This window comes from Muscardinus avellanarius (assembly GCF_963383645.1).
Source record: "Muscardinus avellanarius genome assembly, chromosome: 5".
In the NCBI taxonomy this organism is placed as follows: domain Eukaryota; kingdom Metazoa; phylum Chordata; class Mammalia; order Rodentia; family Gliridae; genus Muscardinus; species Muscardinus avellanarius.
Window position 1 is genome coordinate 16100779 of NC_137790.1, and position 25035 is coordinate 16125813.

General features: G+C 35.4%; 1 protein-coding gene across 12 annotated transcripts in view; it reads left to right on the plus strand.

The window, feature by feature from the left end:
• Positions 1-22580, plus strand: part of GRIK1 (glutamate ionotropic receptor kainate type subunit 1) — a gene marked incomplete at both ends in the record, with an annotated part of 445158 nt that extends 422578 nt beyond the window's left edge. For 4 of the 12 annotated variants that reach the window (XM_080696016.1, XM_080696018.1, XM_080696022.1 and 1 more), the window contains 2 exons: positions 5231-5481; positions 22425-22580. In XM_080696016.1, coding sequence (XP_080552142.1) covers positions 5231-5481; positions 22425-22580 — 407 coding nt within the window. Of the gene's footprint in view, positions 1-5230; positions 5482-6792; positions 6943-21919; positions 22007-22424 lie in introns of those variants that run through there. The other 8 variants (XM_080696017.1, XM_080696019.1, XM_080696020.1 and 5 more) reach the window with 3 other exon arrangements.
• Between the last annotated feature and the right edge of the window lie 2455 nt (positions 22581-25035).

The following is a 25035-nucleotide window of genomic DNA, read 5'->3' on the forward strand; positions in this document are numbered from 1 at the left end:
TAATGAGGTGGGAATTGGGAAAGAGCTAAATGAGTGATATGTGCATATATGCCTGTATCATCTTGTACTCCATTAAGATGTATGACTACAATGCATTAATAAACAAGAATATTTTAAGAAAATGATATATAGATTTTATTTTTATGCAATCAAATATTTTAAAGTGGGTTTTTCTAATTAATTCTCTTCACATAATTTTCTTTTCTTTTTCTGCCTGAAATTAATGAGAATAATAAGCTTGGCAGGATTGTGCAGGCTGAGACAGGAGGGTTGCAGGCTTGAGGCCAGTTGGCAGTAGCTAAGTGAGACCCTTTTTCAAAATTAAAAATTTAAAAGACCTGAAGGTGTATCTCATTGGTGTTTACTTACTGGGTTTAATCCCCAGTTCCACAAAAAAATTAATAGAATGTAAGAAAATTAAATCTGTATAGAGATGAATGAATATAGAGGGCTAATGTTCACGTCAATGGAGGAGAGAACAAATATATATCTAGATAGATGATAGATAGATAGATAGATAGATAGATATGGAAAAAGACAAAGATTGAAATATATTTTGCTCAGTCAATAAGCTAAATTCAATCAAGGCTACCTGTCTAAAACCTCCAAGTAATCCTGGAGTATGATTCTGTCACACAGCTCTCCCTGGAGAAATCATTACCTTCTAGAATACACACTCATACAATGTCTTCTTTCATGATAATAATAGGCATAAATAGAATATTTTTCTATACTCAAGGGCAGTTATTGATGCCCTCATGTCTAAAACTCCCTGTCTACTGCTTCCTCCTCTATAGAAAACTGTGTCATCTACTGCTCTCCTATGAAGGAAATCACCTCTCAAGTCAGTGCTGGTATTCTGAGGATAAGAATTCCAAAGGGGAGGAAGCAGGATCTTATAGACTGGAAAAACCCATTAAGAAGGAATCACAGTTACACTCAAGCCAGATTAGATTCAGTTTGCTCACTTGTATTATTTTGTTGTTGTTATTGTTGTTGTTTGAAAGGGATTATCCACTTTGACATCCAATATCAGACAAGGATCACACACTCAGATGTTTAGGGAGTCCAAGCAGATAAGGAGGAAAGTCCTGCTTGCTTGAGGAGGTAATAGGGATGCTGAGGACTGTATATTAGAGAGGATATGACTTGTTGTAAGGAGACCTTGCTTGTCAGTCAGTCCTAGAAACATGGGAATTTGAGAACAAGTTCTTCAGACATTCCATTTTTCTGAACAAAAACAAAGATTTGCAGTGAGGTTTCCTAATGTTTTAATTTGGCACCTATTTTAGTGTGTGTATGGGTTTAGGAATGGAACCCAGGGACATTTGACCTCCGAGCTACACCCTCTGCCCTATTTTTTACTCTTTATTTTGAAACAGGATCTCACTAAGTTGCAGAGGGCCTCACTAAGTAGCTGAGGCTGTCCGCAAACCTCGAACCCCTGGTCTCAGCCTCCCAAATGCTGGGATTACAAATGTATGCCACCATGCCCAGCTTGGCAGCTAATTTTTTAGGGGACTGTGTATCCTATATTCAACTTAGTATTCAACTATATTAACTATATTAATACTAATTTAATTAACCAAATAAAGGTCAATTGTCTTCAGTATTTACCCTGAACAAATAACCAATCTGACTTCTTAGCTATCTACCTAGATTTAGAAACACATGGTATAAGGAATTAACTTTATTATTACTCCTCTGTTCTTTAGATAAATCTGCACACTAATTCGGTTAAGGGGTCTATAATTACCTTCTTAGCCTTTTATTTCCAATAACTTTTCCTGATGAAAATACCAATGTTGTTAGTGATGTGTATATTTTTCCCCAAGCGAAAAACTTTTCTATAATTTAACAAAATACTCTTCAGGGAACTCAAGGTTATGTTTAGACTAACTAAAAAGATTGCTGTGTACCTTTTTTGCCAGTAAAAACATTGTCATGTCCTCTTAACTAATCTCTGCAACTTTGTTTTAGATAATAAAGTTTGAGGAAGTTATCACTTTTAATCCCATCACTGCTAATTTTAGCCAAATGAGCTAGAAATCAAGTAGGAAAAAAAAAAAAAAAAAACACAGAGTGGCTGCCTTCGCCTGGATCTTTGACAAATTAAGACCCTAGGAACAACTGTGATAGATTGGGCATCTTCTTAGAGGAATAACTATAGTTTCTTCATAAAGACATATTAGGACTTAAAGTAAAAAACTACACCTTTATAATTCTATCTTTAGTCCATAACCCAACCCCACCTGCTTTCAACACTTTTCAATGATACCAAATTTTCCATCTGGTAATATTGATGGAAAATAATGGTGTGTATTACTCTTCCAAGTATTCACACTTTAACATAAGACTGTTAATTGGCATTTCTTCTACATAATAGTTTAAAGCTATAATTTTTTATAGTGTGGTGATAACATAAAGTTGAGGGTTTGGTGTGGGGACAATGGGCTCCTCTGTGTAACCCTGCTAAGTTAATGCAGCACCTCAAAAATCTCTGTCTGCCTTCCGATAAATGAAGCTGACTCTGTGAAGAGAATATACACACACATGTACATATATAGGCACACATATGGATATATACATGTAATATACACATATATAGATTATGAAGTTGTCTGTACCTATTCAGTCTTTTTTCCCTAACTTTACTCATAACAAGTTCCAATGTTAAAGAGTCTTCCTCTATCCCCAAATAAAAAGAAATATACTCCAGAAATTTTTCATAGTGGTTATAAACCTGTCATGCTTTTAAACTCCAAACAATGAAGGAATAATTGGAACAGATGGTAGACCTCTGAGAGAATACATCCATTGGGAATACAGCTGCTGAATAAATTTGTGAGATGTTTCTTCTATGATGAATTTACTCTTTCAAAAAGATCTGTGTGTATACATACATGTTTTTTCAAGCAATATGTAGTAAGTCACTTCTGATGTTATTCAGCCCAATAATAAAACAATAGAAAAAACTGAAGCTAAAATATATGCAGATGTAAAACTTCCACACACAGTCCTGGTCTTGTCCCAACTGAGGACTTTAAGGATCCACACTCTCTTTAATAGTGAAAGACCAGCAAAGTTTGTCCAGTTACAACACTCAATTGAACTTTGCTTCTCAGAGACTAAGGACAGAAGCTCTGGAAATGTGCCTCCTGAGGGATTTAAAATAAAACTTGAAGAGAATGAGAGCAGTTAAGGTTTAAACCGGTTACTAGGAGGCTGGAAAATAACTTCCTTAGAGACCAACTTTAAACAGAGATTGGATCTCCATCTGTCTGAGATGTTGTGGGTATTGAGCAGCCTGCAGGCAGAGAGAGGGTGAGCATCAGTCAACATTTATGAAGTGCCCACTAGTACCTTAAAGCAAAGTGCTCCTGGCTTACTTAACTACTAACATGCTCTGGCTATGTTAATGTCACTAATTTTGATACCACTTAACCTTATTCCAAGGGTGCTTAAGCAAACTGATGATAACTTTTAATGTAGTTTTCAAGGCCCACTGTGTCACCAAAAATCCATACTCTTGACAAGCCACATCTCTCTCCAAAGCATTTTGCTCTTCTTTTAAACTTGACTCTGAATGTTAACAATTATTTTGTTTAATATTAGAAAAGAAATGACAAATGCTACCAATGCTAACCCTCTGCTTTTCCCATATCATAGGCTGCAAGACACGTGTTGGGGTGGGAGGGGTGGTAGGAACAGTTTCATGAAAATAACTCTGAGCAAAAAGAAATGAGAATTCAGTGTTACTTTTTTCTCTGTCTATAACTATTAGTTTCACTCATACTTTCAGATTTGAAATGTCTTCAGTAATATAACAGGTAAACCAGACTATCAAATTCCTAAGATTTCTTCTAATCCTAAAATGCCCAATTTTTCAATTTGCTTCCACCAATAGTGACTTTAAAATTTGAAAGTAGAGAGACTCAAGGTATACTACTTTTCTGCTGAGTAGAAGAAATGCTGACAAAAATTCTTACTATCCAATGATATATAGTGAAAGAATCTTGCTTTGTCTCTTTCTTTGCATTGATTGATGTAGGAATCCAGTATTGAGAAGATGTATCTACAGATAGATGTTAGTGGATGGATGGTTGGATGGATGGATGACTGATGAGTGGATGGTCGGTGGGTGGATGAATGATTTATGGGTGGAGGATAGATGAATGATGGATGGATGGATGAATGGATGGATGGATGAATGGATTGACATGACTAATGTCTAATCAGCATAGTGTGGAGGAAGAAATATTGGATATGGAGATTTAGGACCCTAGTTCAGATTATGGTTCTTCTGTTCATTTTCTGTGTAACCTTAGTTAAGCCTCCTAACCTTGTATGAACTTCCATTTCTCAACCTATACTATAGAGATGGCTTACAAAGTTTTAAGGATGAACGTACTCTTTGAACAAATGTTAATCAGCAATCCTTGCAAATTTCCAAATTGAACTGAATTTTGTAGGACCTTTGAATTATTCAAGACATCTTAAGTTTATCTCAATAGGTAAATTAGTCAGTATGGATGAACATCTATAACCAACATCTAAAAATCTTCAGTGACTGATAGGGAAAATAGTTATTTCTTGATCTTTTCATCTTAGTCATCCTAGGACCCAAGTTCCTTTCATTTTGTGGTTGTGCCATTCCTGGTGACTTGAAATATTTTTCTTCTGTTTATTTGAGGAAGGAGAGAGAGCAGACGATCATGTTGGGAAGATTTATGACATAGGGCTAGAAATGCCATACATCACTTTAGTTCCCATTGGCTAAAAATGTCACATGACTACCCTGGGCTATAAAGAAAGTTGGAAATATCCATATACTCATGTAGTAAGAAGAGACACTGGCCAGATTCAGTTACAACAGAAAACAGCCAAAAACCTAGAAAGAGTAGAACTCAAATAATGAAATCCCCTGATACCTGAAGACATTCATAGAGAACTCCCCAGATATAGAGATGTGTAGCAGATTTCCTAGCTTGGCTTTTCCTTTTTGGGGAGGAGCAAACAGTCTGGCTAGAGTTAATCTCAGCCTGTCAACTATTTCTTTTCAAATTATTTAAAGCTTTCGAACATGGGATTGGACATTCCTGGCCTTGTCTAGTCAATCAATAAGTTGGGGTTTCACCACAGCCATTAACTATTTACTAATAAGATAGTAAAATCTATTGATGTTTTCTTCAACCTTTTGGTGACCAGTCACAAATCACCTCACTTGCAGGCTCTCCTTACCGGGATAAAATTACAATTGCTATCCTTCAACTACAAGAAGAGGGCAAGCTTCATATGATGAAAGAGAAATGGTGGCGGGGAAATGGGTGCCCCGAAGAAGATAACAAAGAGGCCAGTGCTCTAGGAGTAGAAAATATTGGGGGCATCTTCATTGTCCTTGCTGCTGGACTGGTCCTTTCTGTGTTTGTAGCCATTGGAGAATTTATATACAAATCTCGGAAGAACAATGATATTGAACAGGTGAGTCATCTCTTTCTAAGACTGGGTAGTTTTTAGTTGGAGTGATATGTCCAAAGTTGGAGGCTTTTAAGGATGCCTGCCCTTCCCTTTTTTAACACTCTATTGAATTAGAGGCCCAGGAGAGCCATTTTTTAGTTAAGAGCAAAGAGCTGTTGAATCTCTGCCAGGTGCTGCTGGCACTACAACTCTATCATTTATTAATGGGAAGAAGGAAGAGCCTTAAACACTAAATCCAATTAGCACTATTTGGAATGACATGCAGAAATTCTAGACCCAGTTAATTTCTTGAACAGTTTTATGCTCTTCAGATAGACACTCCAAATAGAGCAAAGAAAGTGTAGATCCAAAATTGGAAAAGATATTTGAGAGAAGTGTTACCAGCCCATACATGTGAATTCGGAGCACATATACTAATGCAAAATAATTTGCATAAAAATATAAAGGTAATATTTTGAAACTGAGCATTTGCTTCCATAAAAAGATAATCCACTCAGTGATTTTTTGCCAGTTATGTGATAAGCAACACAAAATAACAATAAAACATATTTGAGACTTCATGTTCCTAAATTATATTTCTGATTACAGAATGAGTTCAAGAGTCAACCATTTTTGCCTGTTTTATTTTTAAAGAAACTCACAGGTGAAACTTAGACTCTTCTGAAAAGATAATTGTTATTTAATATAATTCCTAAGTGAGCATATTAGAATAAACAAAATACAAAACTTGTGGCCATTACAGTGTATTAGGCTACTTATTAATTTAAAGATATTGATAGAATTTCAAGAATATGAGCTACAAATAAACAGAGCCAGTTAAATGCTCTGCTGTCTCTATCTTGAAACTCTTAATTTTTAAGTCTCATATTTTCATTTTACACTGGCCTTGAAAATTATGTGGCTAGTTCTGATGAATAATTTGATACCAGACCCATTTTCTGTAAGTGAAAGCTCTCTTTAAGCACCCATGACTGGGGATGGTTTTTTGCTAACAGGTTTCATCATGAAAATCTTCCCCAGAATTACAAAGCAATTTTAAGAATATTACATGTCCTATTCTGCACCACATTATAGGAGACTGTCTTTAATTAAAATGGAGAATGGACTGATCTGCTTTGTTTTAACATTCAATCTGCTCTTGAGGTGTCTTGTTTTATGCAACTAATTTGAAAAACAAAAGCTTGTGTATATTATGCTTTAATGTGCTTCTCATAATTGCCAGCTTCATTTGATTTAAATTTTCATTTAAACATTCATTCTTGCTTTTGAGTTATTCATTTTCTATATTTTTTTCTCATTTCTTTTGCATGCAAGGCTTTTTGTTTCTTTTATGGACTGCAGTGTAAACAAACCCATCCAACCAACTCCACTTCTGGAACTACTTTATCTACGGATTTAGAATGTGGCAAATTAATACGAGAGGAGAAAGGGATTCGGACACAGTCCTCAGTTCATACTGTGTAATCAGTTAAAAAATATAAGGCATACCCAGTGGAAACTGTTTCTCATAATTGGTGTTGTTTATTATGTCTGTATTCACTAAACATAAATAATTATAACTCCCCATCTCTGTATGTTAGAAAGATTTATGTATATCGCTCTACACATTGAATTCAATACCCTGGAAACAGATGTGCACTGTTTGTAGAGATGGGTTCATATTAGGAGTTCATAAACTCCTAGATATGTATACATACAAAAATCTATCTGTCCAAAATGATGTTTTTTGTTCTGTCTTCATGCACTGAAAATAAATGGCTCTTCCCTCATGAAACTGTGAAATTGGACTTTCAACAAGGCAAACATGAAAACAAAATGCTAATTATATGGACCTTTTTTCAACTTTATGAGAGCATTTTCCCTTCTCTTTCCCTCTCCCTAACCTATATATTCTGAGATTCACTTATTTCAAACTTGATGAAGCTTTTATTCAGTAAGTACACATATAACTCCATAACAATGTTAATTTTAAATTCAAGTTGATCCCACTAAATAGTGGGATGAATTATTTACATCCCACTATTTAGTGGGATGTGAATTAATTACATACATTTAAGATGAATTATTTACAAAAAGACTTAAAGGTTTTTTATATTTTAAAGATTCAAAAACCAAAATCCAGAGAGCCAAGGTTGACTTTGAACCTCTGGCATCAATGCAGAAGTGCAGAACACAAGTTGAGCATCACTCGCAGATAAACGACAAGTCAAGAATGATGCCTAGGTAGACATGGAACCCTGTCACACTTGCTCCGCATTTGCTTGTAGCAACCACCCGCAGGTTTAGAGATGCTAAGAAACTGAGACTCTTCTCTTGCTGTGCATTGTTTTTTGAACATCCAAGCAAAGTCCTAAGCTCTGAACAAATTCACAGCATCTTCTCTTTACCATTCACTCACCCTCACTCTACTGATGAACATCTTTTTGTGAGATGCTATTTCATTTTCTTCCCCCTCACTCAAGACACATTGATTGTTCTTGGAGCATTCTTTCTAAGCATCGACACTTCTCACTCATTTCTCTGGAATTATCACCATTATTAATTCATTCCAAGTGTGTTGGGGAGAAGGGCAAAAGGAGAAAATAAATAAGGAAAGAATTTCCGTCCACATTAGTTACAGATCTCCGTAGATTTATTTTCCACCTGCATTCCAAGTGCTGTAAATAATTCCCACACTAACTCAACTTGGTGACACAGAAAGCCAATTGCATGCTTAATTTGTTTGTAACAGAAAATGTCTTCTGGTCCCTCTGGGCTGTTTCCCTTCCACGGTGAGCAAGGGAACATAAGATGTCTTTCATCTTCCCTCAACATGGGATCAGCTGGTCTTTGTTCTCCTAATGGGATTACCTCTTGATAGATGGAGTGATCCCCCAAAATATATTCCTTGATAGTAGATATCCTTAATCTGTGCCATCACAAAACATCACCTTCTCCTTGCTTAGCTTGAAATGGGTTCCAGTTTCTGACTCATGAGCCATTTCAGCTACCCTCTATTTCTTTAGTAAAGCATGTTCAGAAAAGTTGATTCTTGCTCTGATCATTTCTCAGTTTTACTTTCTTCTTTAAATAAGAAAACACCCATAAATCACATGATTATTTGCCATTTTTGAAATCGAAGTAAGCTACTAATAGCTGTAGGTCAGAATTCACATTTCCATAATCAATAGAATTAAATGAGATAAATATCACATTATTCTTTGTATCATATTTCATTGCTTCAGTATATAGAAACCACAAACTAATTAATGGTTTATTTTTCAAGAACTATTTAACATACCCAGACATGTTGTTACACATATATAATCCCACTATTTGGGAGGCTGAGATGGAAGGATGGAAGGTTTGAGGACAGCCTCAGTAACTTAGCAAGATTGTCAGCAATATGGGGAGACTCCATTTTAAAAAGCAAATTATATAAAGGTCTGGGAGTATATCTTGAAGGTAGTATGCCTCTGGGTTCAATACCCAGTACCTCACACACACATACAAAGATTAAAATTCCAAAAATGTTAACTAACAAACCAAGAAGTGTATAGGTGATTGATGAAGTATAAAAGAATCAGGGTTAAAACTGACTAAAAAAATTGGCCTTTTTACAGAGACCATCCTCTGAAAGTTTAATTTCGATGATTGGATAAAGAAATAATCCTTTTCAAAAATTAACATCTGTGTACTACTTTAGACTCTACACTACCTGATCTGATTCTGATATTTATATACTATTGTTCTGTGGTTTTCAGAATGTTTTCATATACAGTATTATATTTAGTTCTTTAAATAATTTTAACTCAGCTTTACTAACAAAGAAACAGATACCAGAGTCCATGAGACTTTTCTTAAATTAGCCATACAGGTTCAAAGACAGTCACATGCGGTATGTAGACATACAGGTTCAAGGACTGTAGAATGACTGTAGGTAAGTTACTAAATGCCACGGAGATTTAGTTTCGCAATATATGGCACTGGGACATTATTTTTAGAACCTAAAGTTGTTTGAAAGGAATATTTTTCAAAATGGGTTCCACTGGAAAGTGTTTCTCAAATGTGATTTTGTGGTTAAGTAATCTATGGAATATCACACTGAAAGCTCCTTCACTTCATATCTCAGTGTGCTTCACACATGGTCCTGGATTGAAAATTCCCAACAAGGTAGACACCTATCCAACACGTACCTACCCTATAAGATTGCAGTCATCCACCCAAGAGTATTTTGATAGACTGTTCCTCAGATACTCCTCTAGAGAACACTGTGATAACGTGTCTTTTGCCTCCTGATAATGTGTGAGATATTTTCCCATGTGTGTGGCACACCATAACCACTATAATAAACTATTATTTGGAGGAATTTTGTTTTTTACTCTTTCTAACCCTCAATTTCCTCATTGGTAAAATAAAGGTTAAATGATTGACTTTACACATTTGCCATGAGCATAGAAAATAAAACTACTTGTGAAAGTCCTATTAAAAAATATTACCTAGCCAGCCATGGTGGCAAATACCTGTAATTCCAGTACTTGGGAGGCTGAGACAAGAGGATTATAGGTTTGAAGACAGCCTCAACAAGTAGTGAGAGTCTCATCAATCTAGCAAAACTCCATTTCAAAATAAAAATGAAGTAGGGATGGGTATGTGGCTCAGAGTCCGCCTGGGTTCAATCCCCAGTACCATACATACATGTAGACATCATACATACTACTTAACAAATGTTGAGCAAAAAAAAAAAAATGACATAACTGAGGGAAATTAAATATTTACTTAAGAAATTAAATATTTTTCTTTGGTCATGCAGAAAATAAGAAAATTGCATCAAACATCTTAAAACAGAGCTGTATCTTAAAAAAAAAAAAGGAGAGATCCAAACTCTATCTGTAAAACTAATTTCCCTGAACAAGCATTAAACATCAATGACAAGGTCATTGCACCCAAGAGAAAAGCCCTGGGCTGTATGTGAGATCTAGAGCAGACGTTCTGGGCCTCATCTTCACAGATTTTGTTCTTATCATTTTGTAACTGAAGCAGGAAAATGGTAGTTTTTTTTTTATGTTCAATTGATTCAAAGAGCTGAGAACCAACAACCCAAGCACAAAGGCATCTATGCAATTGCAACTCAATCATTGTAGTTTACTAATTTATTGATTCTAAATATAGAACCACAAATTACACGTAATATAAATATGACACATATTTATAATTTGATACTCAATTAACTTTTTACATGGAGTATTCAGAAGAAAATGGCATGTCTTTGAGATAGAGAATTGATGATATTCAATTGATAATTTTCACAGTTGGTTATAAATAACCCTAGCTATAGGTAGTTGTGTTCAAAATTATGAAGTAGATAGATAGTTCCTCTCTCTCTCTCTCTCTCTCTCTCTCTCTCTCTCTCTCTCTCTCTCCCTCTCCCTCTCCCTCTCCCTCTCCCTCTCTCTTCTCTCCCTCAACCTCTCCTCTCCCTTTCTTTTTTTGTTTTAGGTTCTTTATAATTTCCTCTTTCTCCTTATCCTAGCTCTCACCCAGCCAGTTCTTGTTGCCTTGAAAAAGACTATTAAGACCACAATGACCTCTACATTTCAAGTAAAATTTAGAATAAAAACCTTCAAACTGTATATTTACATCTTTAGTATTCATACTTAAGTGTTAATCAGAACCACCAGGAACAATTATTTACCATTTACAGCTCCACCTCCAAATCTTTCTCTTCAATAGAAACAGTCCAGTAATCTATATTTTAATAAAGTATAAAAGTGGATATTTAAAATTAGTTGTATACATTAGTTTTCATAAAACTTACCTTGAATATAACAGTCTTCTCCAAAATTAAGTCATATACATGAGTCCTCCTTAAAAGTAACTTAAATTGTAGGGATTTTTAAATAGCTTTTCTTACTTGAGATTTTTCCTAAGAATCCTAAGTATAGTTGCTTTGCTTAAAAGCAGTTAGTAAGCATGCATTTTCTTAAAAACTAGCTTGGATATATAATAGTTTTAATTCAACTTAGCTGGTGATCATGAGGGGTTTTTTTGTTAAACATAGATGTTTGTGTGTTATATTTTGAGAAACATCTAAGTCAAAAAGAAAGTAAAAGTGTTGTAAGATTGAACAAATGCACCAATAACAAATCATGTTGTGTTGTTTAATTTATTGATAATAAGTTTGTCTATAACCCAATTCAGCAAAAGAAACATAAAGCCATATATTTTATTTGTGTAGTGTAGACTAAAATTTTAAATTAATTTTTTAAATTTTTATCTTATTTTATTTCATTTTTGCACTGGTGAGTGACTCCAGGAACACCCTACCTGTAAGCTAAACCTCCAGCCCTATTTGTTTTTAAATTGTGAAACAGGGTCTAGCTAAGTTGCTGAGGGTTTCAATAAGTTTTTTGAACCCGTGACCTTCCTGTCTTCTAAGTACAGGGATTACAGACATATGCCACCATGTCTGGCTAAATTAAATTATTTTAAAGATCTTCAAATAAAATTGGAATTATCTAAGCAACACGGAGTGGTTAGGTATCTTGCCTTTAGAAAAAAAATCAGCTAAATCATATGATTATAAACCTACCTACAGAAAATGATTTCCAAATACCTCACTGCCTTTTTTTGTTTTTCTTTCTTATTTTGTTTATTTGTGCATTGTAGTCATACATCTTAATGGTGTTCAAGATGGTCCAGGCATACATGTATACAACACTCAATCTAGCCTTTCCTCACTTTCCACTCCATTGCTCCCTCCCTCCAGCCACAAAAAAGTAAAAAATTTGGATTATCTCCCTAATATATGGAAGCTAAGGAGAAAATGGGTCATATGAGTAATTCTAAGCAAGGAAGGAGAAACCAGAGATGAGCAAATGAAATGACTTAACTGAGGGAAATAAGAAGGGGGAAGAAAGAAATTCGCTAATGTATGTGATTTATATTCACAAACATATCAATCACTAAACTTCACTGCCTTTGACCATATTATAGTCTATTCCATATGAGCTATCTATAGAAAAGCAGTACAACAATAAAACCCAATTAATTTCCAAGCATGGGATACTTATATTATAAAGTCTGTTTTCTAGTAATCCTGAACAACCTTTAAAAGCAAAACATTTTTCTGTGCTACTTTCTGCACATCTAACTGTGCCAAATGGCATTATTAATTAACTGTTACAGATAATGAAAAATCTCTGCTTTGTGCTGCAGTTTAAATTGCCTTTAGGAACTATCTCATTATGTTTCTCACAGTTATAGAATTTTATGTCCAGATGCACAAGCATATTAAAATCATTTTTTGCTTTCAAAATTATTTCCATAGAGACTGGTATAATAGAGAATAAGGTTCTCCCTTAAATTTTCAAACAATTTCCGTTTGCAAAGATAAGGACATTCTTGGGATAGAAAGTCAACATAGTGAATGCACTGTGTGGTTTCACATATTACAGAATTTGAACTTTGATATTGTGTAATGGTCTAAACAACACAACAATGTGCACTCTTGTCATAAAGTATATACACAGATTAACACAAAAACAATGAGTAAGACCTGAATTATGGAATGAAGCTATGGTATTTACCCCTAGAATTAAAAAAGAAATTAACTTGCTTAGAACTGTCATCTTGCCTAATTTTTCAAGTGAATAGCATATTCAGACTTAGATAGTCAAATATTCATTTATTTCAGCTTAAGTAAAGATTTTCCTGACTACTTGGTCTTTATAAACCATAAGAACTAAAAAAAAACTATTGTTCATGAATAATCTACTCAAAGCTGGCACATTTTTAGCTTCTTCTAAGTGCCTTCAGCTCTATTTCTTCTGAGATATGATCTACTATATAGCAAGTAATGTGCAAAAATCTAAGGTTCTGCTGGGCGTGGTGAAGCACACTTGTAATCCCCGCGCTTGGGAGGCAGAGACAGGATGATTGTGCAGGTTCAAAGCCAGCCTCGCTGGCTTAAGAGACCCTGTTTCCAAATAAAAATATAAAATATAAGTGTCTGGGAGTGTAGCCCAGAGATAGAAGGGTTTCCAGGAACCCCAGTACCACCAAAAAAAAAAAATTAAGGTTATTTTTTAATTGGGCAAAGAGGATTTCTTTTGACTAAAAACCTAAACATTTATCTATTATCAGAGAAGCCAGAAAGCACTTAGCATCTATTTAGGAATAACTCTTCCAGTGCGTAAATTGATGCCATATTGTAAACTAAACTCTGAAAAATCTGTGTGGCCCAACAGACAGGTGACTTGGGAATTAGGAGCCAAGAATCCAGTTCCCTACACTGCTGCTAGATGATGTGTTTTGGGGCAAGTCATTTTACTTCCCACAATCATAGTTTCCTTACCTACAGAACAAAAAGGTTACATTTGAAGTTCTCTTCTATTGATAGCATTTCTTAAATTTAGTAGAAAATGTGAAGGAAGTAAAATTGCAAAAACATTGAAAATAATATATATATATATATATATATATTGCTTATGTATTTTAATATGGCTGCACGTTTCTCTTGAATATATCAAATTCTTGTAATAGGCAGAATTACCTTTTCCTGATGCCACCTTAAGGTAAAAATTTCATGATCTAGATAGAAAAATGGTCACACTAGCCAACATAGCATCAAGGAATGAGGAGTTCCCATAGAACCAATGATGAGCAAATCATTACAGACAGTGATGACTACAGGTGTGGGATCATTCTGACATCGTGAGCTGCACACAACAACAGCAGGGACAGTGATGAGACATGTGCTTAGGAGGCTCTTTGAAGCTCAAAAACAGGGGCTATCCATAGAACAGGTTACACATGATTCAGGAAAAGAAAAATATAGGTTGGAGTATATAATAGCACTCTATTCTGGAAAAAAAAATAGAAATTAAAGAGACCCAAGGAAAACAAAGGAAAATGGCAAAATGCATTTTTTTTTACTATTTTGTTCCTCCTCTCTTTCCAGTGATTAAGCATGAGAGGTTTTATATGAACTGCTTTCAACCTAGAGATGGAGTCAAACTTTCAACCTTTGAGTTCAGTGTTATCTTTTTAAACTTGTAAAAATTCTTGAAACCATGGCTTTCAATTGCAAGATCCAGCTGTTTCATTGCATAAATGAGTTGTACTGATTTTTTTTAAAAAACTTTATCATTAGCTAGAGTCAAAACTAAGAAGTTGGGGAAATACAGATGAATATATTTTGCTACCTCATTTTCTACCACAAACTAAATTTTCACCACTGAGGAAGAAAAAGAGAATTACAAAGAATCCACAAATGCTTCGGTGCTACCTGAATCTCTAAGAGGTGACCTGACGACCATTCTTAAGCCCAGTCCATACATAGGAGGGGATGGCAAAATAAGAAACACAGAAAAGCTCAAAGTTAATGGTGATCAAAAATTGGCAATGTTAGCTTCAAAGACTACCACTCAAAGGGTAGCAAAACTTACAGAGAAACCTTACACCCATTGTCTCCTGAACGTTTGAGTAGCATCTAGTCAGGGAGACTTTGGAAAACTTCATGGAATCTTTATCACTCCCAGACAGTGCTAAGGAAAACTGGTAAAAATCCCTGGCCCTTCCCATTCCAAAGCTTTATGGAAGGGCTGCATGAAGCAGGGGACTAGGAAACTTGAGGTTGGCTGGAAAAAGATACAGAATGTACAGACCTGACTTGGAGACTATGGTAGGACCATGGATATCTCGGGGCATAGCAGAGACAGACAAGTGTCCATGTCCCAGTAAAATGTCACACCAGTAGAAGCCAGAAAGACAAAGAGTAGCAATTAAATAGTTACTCCCAGGGCTTGTAGGCACCTCCCCTAAACCTATCTGGCCTTTGGAAAGAAGAGGAGGAGTGGGTAGAGGCTTGCATTAGCTAAATCAATGACCAAAAGGAAGCATTTCAAACCAAAAACTAATTACCTTAAGTTGACAAGATCCATTAGCAAATGTTTTGAAAACATCTAGTATAATTTGAAGTCTGTTATTTTTTTAATTGTATCATGCAAAATTTTTTATATATCCAAGTATATAGTTCAAAAAAATAGATTTTCACGACAGTGGATGTAATCTAGTACCTAAAGGACTCTATGTAGTGTACATAACCACAGTGAGCAATGAAAACCCTACATCAGGATCAACTTAGCCATATAAAAAGGGGCCCACAGAGAATCTCTTGGAAAATTATTTTCAAGATGCTAACAACCTCAGAGATACTTAAAAAAGAGACAGGCTCTGTGAGTGGCTTGGATTAAAGAGAACACCCACATTCCTGCCACTTCTAAGGAAGGACTTTTTACCTTGGATACTAAAGGCCCTCCTGAAGCTCATCCTTGCTGCAGAAGCATCTCTGCTTTCTGGTCCTAAGGCTCTGGCAGGTGGCTTTGCATCCTTCTTTATATATGCCTCTGGCCACTTTTGTGTCCTTTCTTGGGCACGAAATAGTTTCAGATGCCTTGTGGTACCCTTCAGAGGCCATGGGAGACGCAAAGGACTGATTTGGGCTGGCCTAATGACAGCTCTGATGGCAGGTCCTTGCTCAACTGAATTCTCTCTCTTACAGCCGATGGCAGTGAGTGGGACACAATTTCCCTCTGTCCTCAGATCCCTTCACCTGTCAGGCTATTTGTCTTATCCCACTTGATGGAGTCTGGCACCTTGCAGGCTGGAAGGAACAGATAAGGGGCCCCTTCTCAGGTATTCCTAGCATCCAGGTCAAGAGTCTCCCAACATTCTCTTGAACTTTTTCCCTTGAGAATAGAGAGAAAACAATTGTATCTTCACTGACCATCTTCACTCCTCTGTGTTGGGTTCTGAAGGCTCCATGATGTATATTTAATGCCAAACTTATATAACTTAAAGCATTTTATTTTTTTCTTCTTTAAAACACCTGGCTATTATAATTAATAGGCTCAAAGAATTCAGCATTTTTCTTTTTTCCTGTTTTATTTATTTATTTATTTATTTTATTGGTGCATTGTTGTCATACATCTTAATGCAGTACAAGATGGTAGAGGCATACGTGCACACATCACTCATTTAGCCTTTTCCCATTTCCCACCCCATACCCTCCTCCCTTCCTCCTTCTCATGTTTGGCTTACTGATTGATATGTTTGTGAATGTATGCCATAGAGAGAACTCAAGAAACTCACCGCTAAGAAAACAAATAACCCAGTCAAACTGGGCAAGTGAAATAAATTGACACTTCACAAAAGAAAAAAATCAAATGGCCAATAAATGTATGAAAAAATGTTCAACATCATTAAGCAGTCAGAGAGATGCAAATCAAAACTACCCTGAGATTTCACCTAATCCCAGTTAGAATGGCAAGCATTTTCTATAGATACACAAAAGACTATTTAAAAATTTAAAAAAACAAGATTGACTTTTTTTCTTTTCATAGCATTTCTATCCCTAAGATAATATTTATAAAACTTCTTGCTACAACTTTAGAAGTGGAAAAAAAGTGAGAATCGGAAAAATTGGAGGGGCTGACACATGGTAATATCAAAATGTTACTTCACAATGATGTTAAGCACACTTCTCAAAAACTTAAACAAAATTGTCACTAATGTTAGAAGACAATGAACTTGACATGCTCCTATCCACCAAAAATATGGATTGCATAGTCATGAGCAACTACCCTATGTGCGAAATAGCTTTTAAATTCTTAAAATGATTAAAAGTTGTATAGATGGTGTAGAACGTTCTAAAATATATTTATATAGTGTGAGAATAAATTTTCTAAGTGTAACCTTAAGTAAAAATAAGCCAGATTGAAGATCTTTGTGTATCCTCTATTGTCAGGCAACCCTGCACCCTGGTATACTTTTGTGGTTTGAGAGCTCAGATAAAAGGACAAGGAATTTTAGGGAATTAATTTCTGAAGACAGAGTTTAATTCTAAGATATGTTGGCACCATGCCCCAGTTGTAAGAGTAAAAGAGAAAAAGGGAGAAGAAAGAACATAGAGGTAGTAAAACATGATGTTAAAAAACCTAGAAAAAATAAGCAGGTGGAGTTTATGAACTTTGAACAAAGGAAGGGAGGATCCTAGAAGGATTACCTATGGGGAATCCTGGAGAGATTACCTATGGGGAACATTTTCAGAGTATCTAAAGTGGAGGGAAATGGGCTGGATGAGGGGTTCAGGGGTCATAGGGGTTAATGACCACATTATGAACCTATATTTAAGTGTCTTGCTTTCTGATACATCAAGATTCTCAGTAAAGACCTAGAAGATGAGAATCAGTTCCCTCCTTAGTTCCCAGGCACAAATCAGTATAACTACTATCCCAAAAGCTAATATAGTTACCAATATTCAACCACTCTGTCTAGTCCACATTTCAAAAATCTAAGAGTAGGTATATGAAAAGTGGCTATGGATTCAGAATGAACTCAGAAAACAGATAAAAGTGGAGCCAACAGTACCCAAACCCTCAATTCTATAATGTAAGAACCTCATACAACAATGGAATATACACAAATACTCCAAGGATCTCCCTCCACCTACCTGTATATAATTAGCAGGGGGCGTTTAGAGCCTGGACCCTTCTCTCAGATGAAAATTAAACCTTCATGCAGATCAGTGACCAAACTTTCCCAAGACCCAAGGTAGCAAGCACATAAATAGTCTTAAATAAATAACTGAATAAATAGAATTATAAATAAATAGTAATAAATAAATGTCCCTAATTTTTTTAAATGTTTTTCGAATCTAGGCCCTAATTATGTTTAATATTCTTGATTTGCTGAACAGGAGACCTCCGGGTTAAATAAATGTTAAGTATTTGAATGCTTAGTCCTTTTTGTTAAAAAAAAATCCATTGAGCCATGGACTCTAAGTAACAAAAGCAATGATTTAACCACTGTGGCCCTAATAATATTTCGAACAATCCTATTATTCCTCAGAAATATATTCCGTTGATATGTGACTCCGCTCTTTGTTACTAATATCTGATACAAACAGCTTAGAGGTGGAAAGATTTTCTTCAGCTCATAGTTTTAGAGGATCCAGACCATGGTCAGCAGCTGTATTGCTCTGGAGGTAAGTTGAGGCAGAGTTTCATGGCAGAAAGGTCGGATAGAGGAAAGAAGCTCAATTCCTGGCAGCTGGGAAACAGAAAGAGAGGGAAGGGTTTGGTACAAGATAAACCATTCCACGGCACGTTCCAAGTAACCATCTATCGCCAGGAAGCTCATTCAATTCTCATAATAACTCTTTCAAAATGATGCTACTACTGTCCATCTTATAGATAAGGAAGCTGTGTAAAAAAATAATTTTTCCCAGTGTAACCCCCTACCCCTGGCATCAGTGCTCTGATGCCAGGACCAATTCCAAACTATAATTAATGGCCACATATAGATCCAGTAAAAACGCGGACACCATCCATGTGTAAATAAAACACTTAGGATCTAGGCTGTTGGAAGCATTTTTAGGCTGAAAAAGCACCAGAGGATACTACTAGAATGTTCTACCTCTAATGACACTGCTTTTAGAGTAAGGCTGAATGTTACTCCGTTTGATGCTTTCTGATGAAATTAGGACCTAGACATTTAAAATATCTTGTTTAAAAATAAGGTTTCTATGTATGGCTCTATGAATATAAGGAAGCTCATAAAAACTCAAGTCCAGAGATAGAAGCTCTAGAAAGTTACTGTGATTTTTCTTCAGATTCAGAATCTCTATGTGCTAAATGTATCTTTAATTCTGAGATCATAGCAGGCTAAGTAATTAATGCTTATTGCATCCCTCCTGTGCCCGCCCCCCTCAAGATGCCACTCTGGGCTGAAAGATGACCTTCACAGTTTCATTTCCTATGGATATGAAAGTGTGCAGTTGACTTGTGCTCCAGCTGGGAAGGACCTTAAAGGTCATATTTCCTTGTGACTACAGCCAAAACTGGGAAGCAGAAAGGTCAGCCCCAATATCTTGCCATTTTCTTTTTGACAGTTAGAGACAAAGTAAGAATGAAAAAGAAATCATTGTGACTATAGACAGAGAAACCAGACCACCTATAAAACTATATTTCTATTCATTCTCATCTAGAAGCAAGGACTAAATATCTAGGGTTAATCAAAATAATAAAATGTTTATTGCATTTTAAGGCAGTCCAAACTATGAGGGAGGAATTTCTTTTTAAGTTAATTAAGACATTATCAGAATAAGATGTAAAACCATCCACCTCTCTATCCAAAAGAAGGAAGGGAGGTTTCAACCAATGCTTTTTTCATTGTGTGTCATATGTAGATTCATTTTGGCTGTTTCAGGGTAAAATAAAATATCTAAATTTAAATTCCTGTGAGTTTAAATAAAACAGAATGACTAAAGTCTATTGATATAGATTTATGATAAATAAATTTTTAAAAAGCTATATATAGTGAATTAATGAAGGAGGGGAAGGAGTAGGAGGAAGAAAATTAATAATCAAGATATAGATTATTTCCAGTGAAATTAATTGAATTCAGGTGGTCCAGATGAACTAAATTCACTTGTCAGCTTTTTCTCTTGGGTAAGTTACTTAATACCTTTATCAGTAATTTTTCCCATCTATATAATGGACATGATAACATCTTTGCAAGTTTGTTGTAAGGTTTATATGTAATTCTTTGGGACTCCTTTTTATTTTTACTTTTCCTCCATTTTAATGATTTTCCTGAAGCCACAAATGTCCTCTGCCAAACAATTCTTTCATTGAAATAAATTTCTGAGAAAAGTTTGCAAAATCTTAGTACAGCACTATCTATCACAGTGACACTTTAAAGTATTTGTTTGATGTTAGTGGCAACACATAAAGTTTACATGGCATAATGTTAAAAAAGTCATTCAATGTCACTTGTGATTTACTTGCTGTACCATTTTCTAAAGTCATAGAAAACACATCTGATGCTTTCTTTGTGTGATATGATACCTCCCTCAACTCACTAAAGCCTCACCTTATCATTTGGAAAAAAAAGTTCATGCTGGGCATGGTGACACACACTTGGAAGGCTGAGACAGGAAGATCTCAAGTTGGAGGCAAGCTTTGTCAACTTAGCGAGGCCCTATCTCAAAATAAAAATTAGAAAGGATTGAGGATGCAGCTCAGTGTTGGAGCACCTCTGGGATCAATCCTCAGAACAAAAAGGATGGAAGGGAGAGAGGAAGGGAAGAAGGAAGGAGTGATGGAAAAAGGATGGAAGGAAGGATCATTTTTTAGAAGAATAGGGAAATTGAAATTAAAACCCTTAAACATATGCTTAAAAGAGACAACAAAGTCTAATGCAAATAACTAGTTTCTCACGGAGATCTGTTTCAGTAATTGGAATACTGAGACAGAAGGATTGCAGGTGTGTGGCCAGCATAAGCAACTTAGTGAGAACTCCTTTCAAAATAAAGAACAAAAATAGGGCTAGAGGTGTAGCTTGGAGGTAGAATGCCCCAGGTTGATGCCTAAAACCTAAGTTTATACATTTACAAAACCTCAAATCAAGTAAAGAAAATTAAAAAGCTCCTACTGATCTAGCCTATATCAAGTCCATTTAGACAAACTTTGGCACACATTTTCAAAAATACATGATTTCCATTTATATACAAAGCTTGTACTAGACATTTAGAACTTTGCAAAAATGACGCCAGTTTCTTCAAGAAGACAATAGTAATCAAGCAAAATTACCTGGTGGCATATTGTCATCTGACTTTCAACTGTAGCCATGTTGTGTGCTAAAATGTGTTAATGCTTGTACTTCCATAATCTTTACCAAAGGCTTTGTTGTTTGAGGGAACTTTCCTTTTTGTGTAGTAAGAACTTACAACTTGAGATCTACCCTCTCAGCAAATTTTAAGAACTCAATACAGTGTGGTTAACTGTAGGTGAAATGTTCTTCATTAGATCTCTTCAACCTAATATTTTTGCATAATTGCAACTTTACACCCATTGAATGTCTACTAGTCCCATTTTCTCTCTCCCAGCCCCTGGCCATGACCATTGTTCTTTCTGTTTCTATGAGTCTGACTATTTTATATACCTTCTGGAAGTGAAACTGTGCAGTCTCTCTCCTGTGTAAGCTTCTCTCACTAGAACATGGTTTAAGAGCAACCTCTTCAAAAAGAAAACTAATTTATAGAAATTCCTACAAGCAGGAATTTATCACTCAAATATCTAATCTTGGCAAGAAGAAATGACAGCAAATTATGTTTTATTGGGCCATTTATATACTGTGCATGTGAATAGATATAGTATAACTGTAATGGAGAAGTATGTCTTTCTATATAGATATATGCATCTGCATATGTATAGCATTTCATAACCACAATTCCATTTTCTTTTGTCTTATGCCGTCATTTTTGCTACACGGTTCAATACCACATTATTTTCCATTTCAACCCCAGCTGCGTCATTGCTGCTGCCAGAATCTGTCTTTTTTTTTTTTTTTGAGAAAATATACGATTTAAAATTGTTTTTTTCTTTTTTTTTATCAGAAAGGAAAGTCATCAAGACTTAGATTTTATTTTAGGAACAAAGTAAGGTTTCATGGGAGAAAAAAACAAAGCCTTGGTGTAGAGAAGGTTTGTTCATTTTCTATAGCATTACTGAAGTGTCCGTATGCCTTGATAAACCTATCAATGTTTGGATCATCTCAGTGGGGGAAATGCCTTAATTTAACTCTATTTTGGTGTCTCAGCAAAGGTAAGTTGTCTATTTTGAAAGCCTTGAAGTTTTCTCTAACTGGGTAGTTTGACACTGCTGAATTTTTTTTGAATGAAACTGTAAAATTTGACCAGTAACTTACTGCCTTAGTTTCCTTAAGTAGAAGAGGTGGGTGGCCAGTGGGTGGAGGAGGAGGTGACGGGGACTGACCAGTTAATGACAGAGTTGCCTTAAGACTAATATCTTGTATTCATAAAACTGTAGGCAAAAGACAGGTCAACACAGGATGAAGAAAATCTCCATTAAACTGATGTCCTATTATTTCATGTTCTCTAGTGTCTCTCTTTCAATGCCATCATGGAAGAACTGGGAATCTCACTCAAGAATCAGAAAAAATTAAAGAAAAAGACAAGAACTAAAGGGAAATCTTCTTTCACAAGTCTTCTTACTTGTCACCAGAGACGAACTCAGAGGAAAGAGACTGTGGCATGATCCAAGAAAAATGCCTATAGGAACTTTCCCAGAAAGAAAAAGGATATGTACACTGCAAATTTTGGAAAGAAAGATTTCTGATGAGCAAGAGAAGTGTTTTCATATATCTGCATCCATAACTCTGGTTATGGAAGTAGATATAAAAATGCAAAGCTTTGAAAGCTTACATACACAGACACCAGTTCTTTTGAAATAAATTTGTATGCACACTTATTTTGCATTCTCTCTTTTGACCCAATAAATGCTGTGTGTGCTTTTTAAATAATAATTAAAAAACAGGTTTTCTTTCTTTTTTTTTTCAAAACATGTGTGAGCTTCTGTTTGTTTCCTATTACTTTCTCCATTCGGTTGCTGAGATTTGTCAGCTATTGGGTTTGGTATTTTGAGGAATCTATTACCTAAGACACAGTAGTCATTTGAGGCTAAGTTTAAAAATAACTGCTTTCAGTTTCTACAGAGTCCATAGTTATTATATTTAGAAAGTGAAGCCATTCATCTTTGTGTCCTAAAATCTCATTTTATACGTAGTTTAAACTGTATTCAGAATATTAGTGCATGCACTACAGAAGGATGCTAAAAAGGGAAATACAATTCAAACAATAAAAAGGTGTCTTCCACATTTTAGGGTACTATTCTGCGTTTCAAGGACACCGTGGTGAGAAAGACAGATACAGACCCTATCTTTGCATAGCTTATTGTAAAGAAGAAAAATCTATTACTCAGAACAGGGTTGCACGCTTCCTTAGTAGAAGTCAGGAGCTTCAATAGTGGGCAGAAGTATCTGTCCTGGACTGAGGCAGACAAGAAAGGCTTTCTGCAGGAAGAAATGGCTAGGTGAAGGGCTATAGGATGACCAGGCATAATCAAGTGAAATAGGAATGCAAGATGGGGAAAGCAAGCATTCCAGGCTAAGGAAACTATATGCTCAAAGACATTGAAATAAAAGGAAACAGGACCATAATGTTAGAGGAAATTGAAGTTTGATGCAGCTAAAAAGTTAAATGTAAGGAGGTAGTAATTACTCCAATTGAGGGTAGGAAAAAAATGTCTGAATGAAAAAGGTCTGAAAGGAAAAAATGAGAGAGAGAAATAGAGAGAGATTATATAAGAAAACCAGTATTTCAGTAAACCATTGACAGGATGTCAGAACCTGGACCAGAGTAGTGGCATAGAGAAAACAGGATGGTGGGGGTAATTTGGGAGCGCAGTGCAAACAGCTAGTGACTCAAAAAGTGGTCATGAAGGATGATTAGGACTAAGAAAAACTGCAGAAATCAGGGGAGCAGGGCTTAGCTAGGTAGTCCAGGTAACACTGATTGTGCTGGGAGACAATGAGGATGAGTAGGACTAAGAAAAACTGCAGAAATCTGAGGAGCAGGGCTTAGCTAGGTTGTCCAGGTGACATTGATTGTGCTGGGAGACAATGAAAAAAGACAGGAATTGATTCAGAATTTCATAAAATTAAATCTCCTTTGTTTCTTTTAAAAATTTTTTATTGGTGCATTATAGTCATACATCTTAATGGGGTACAAGTTTGTAGAGTCATACATTTCTTTAAGATTCTTTTATTATTGCAAGAAAATTTTAATCTGTTCCCTCTGGGATTTAGGTAACAGAAATCTTTCCAGGCATGAAAAGAAAGACAAAATACCCTTAAAATGGCAATAAAAGATATTCAACAGATATTTTGCATAGTTGTGTGATCAATACTCAGAGTTCAAATCAATCAGAATTTGCACGGGCAACAAATAGAAGAAAGTAGCTCATAAAAAAAACATTAGGATGCTAACATTAAAGACTTATGGATAGAAATATGATGAGTCTAATTAGCTAACGATGGTCTAGAATGATAATATATTACAGGGGAAAATGCAAAGTTTATTCACTCCAGCAAAATTATACCCAAAGCATTCTACTTTGCATTTTCTAATGCTTCTCTCATTTTAAATTTTCCTTTCATTTATAAAATATTACTCTTATCTTTTTACCTACTATTATAGGAAATTGTGATGAAAAAAAGTATATCAACTTCTAATATATAAAATATATATTGTGTTAATCAAGTTTATGGCTGTTTTAAGGCCTCAATAACATTTTTTCTCTCCACTTCATAAAAGTTTTCCCTCAAGGCATATAATGCTTGCTATGATCAATTTTGTTAAAAATATATTGAAGTAGATAAAATTGCAGAAAAGGAGTTTCCTAATTTCATCTACTAAATGTAAGTAAGGCATAATCACCTTTCTCCCTAATATTTCCATTCTGAAAGAAAATGTGATGCGCATGCATATGTCCGTGTTTCTGCATTTTTTTATGTTTTGAGGTAAAAAACAGAGTAATATGATGAGTTACGAGGAGAAAAGGTGATGCATTTGCTGAGAATCTAGAATCTAATCTAGAAAAATTCCTGGGAATAACCATTAATCTTTGAGATTTTCATCCCATTCACTGAAAA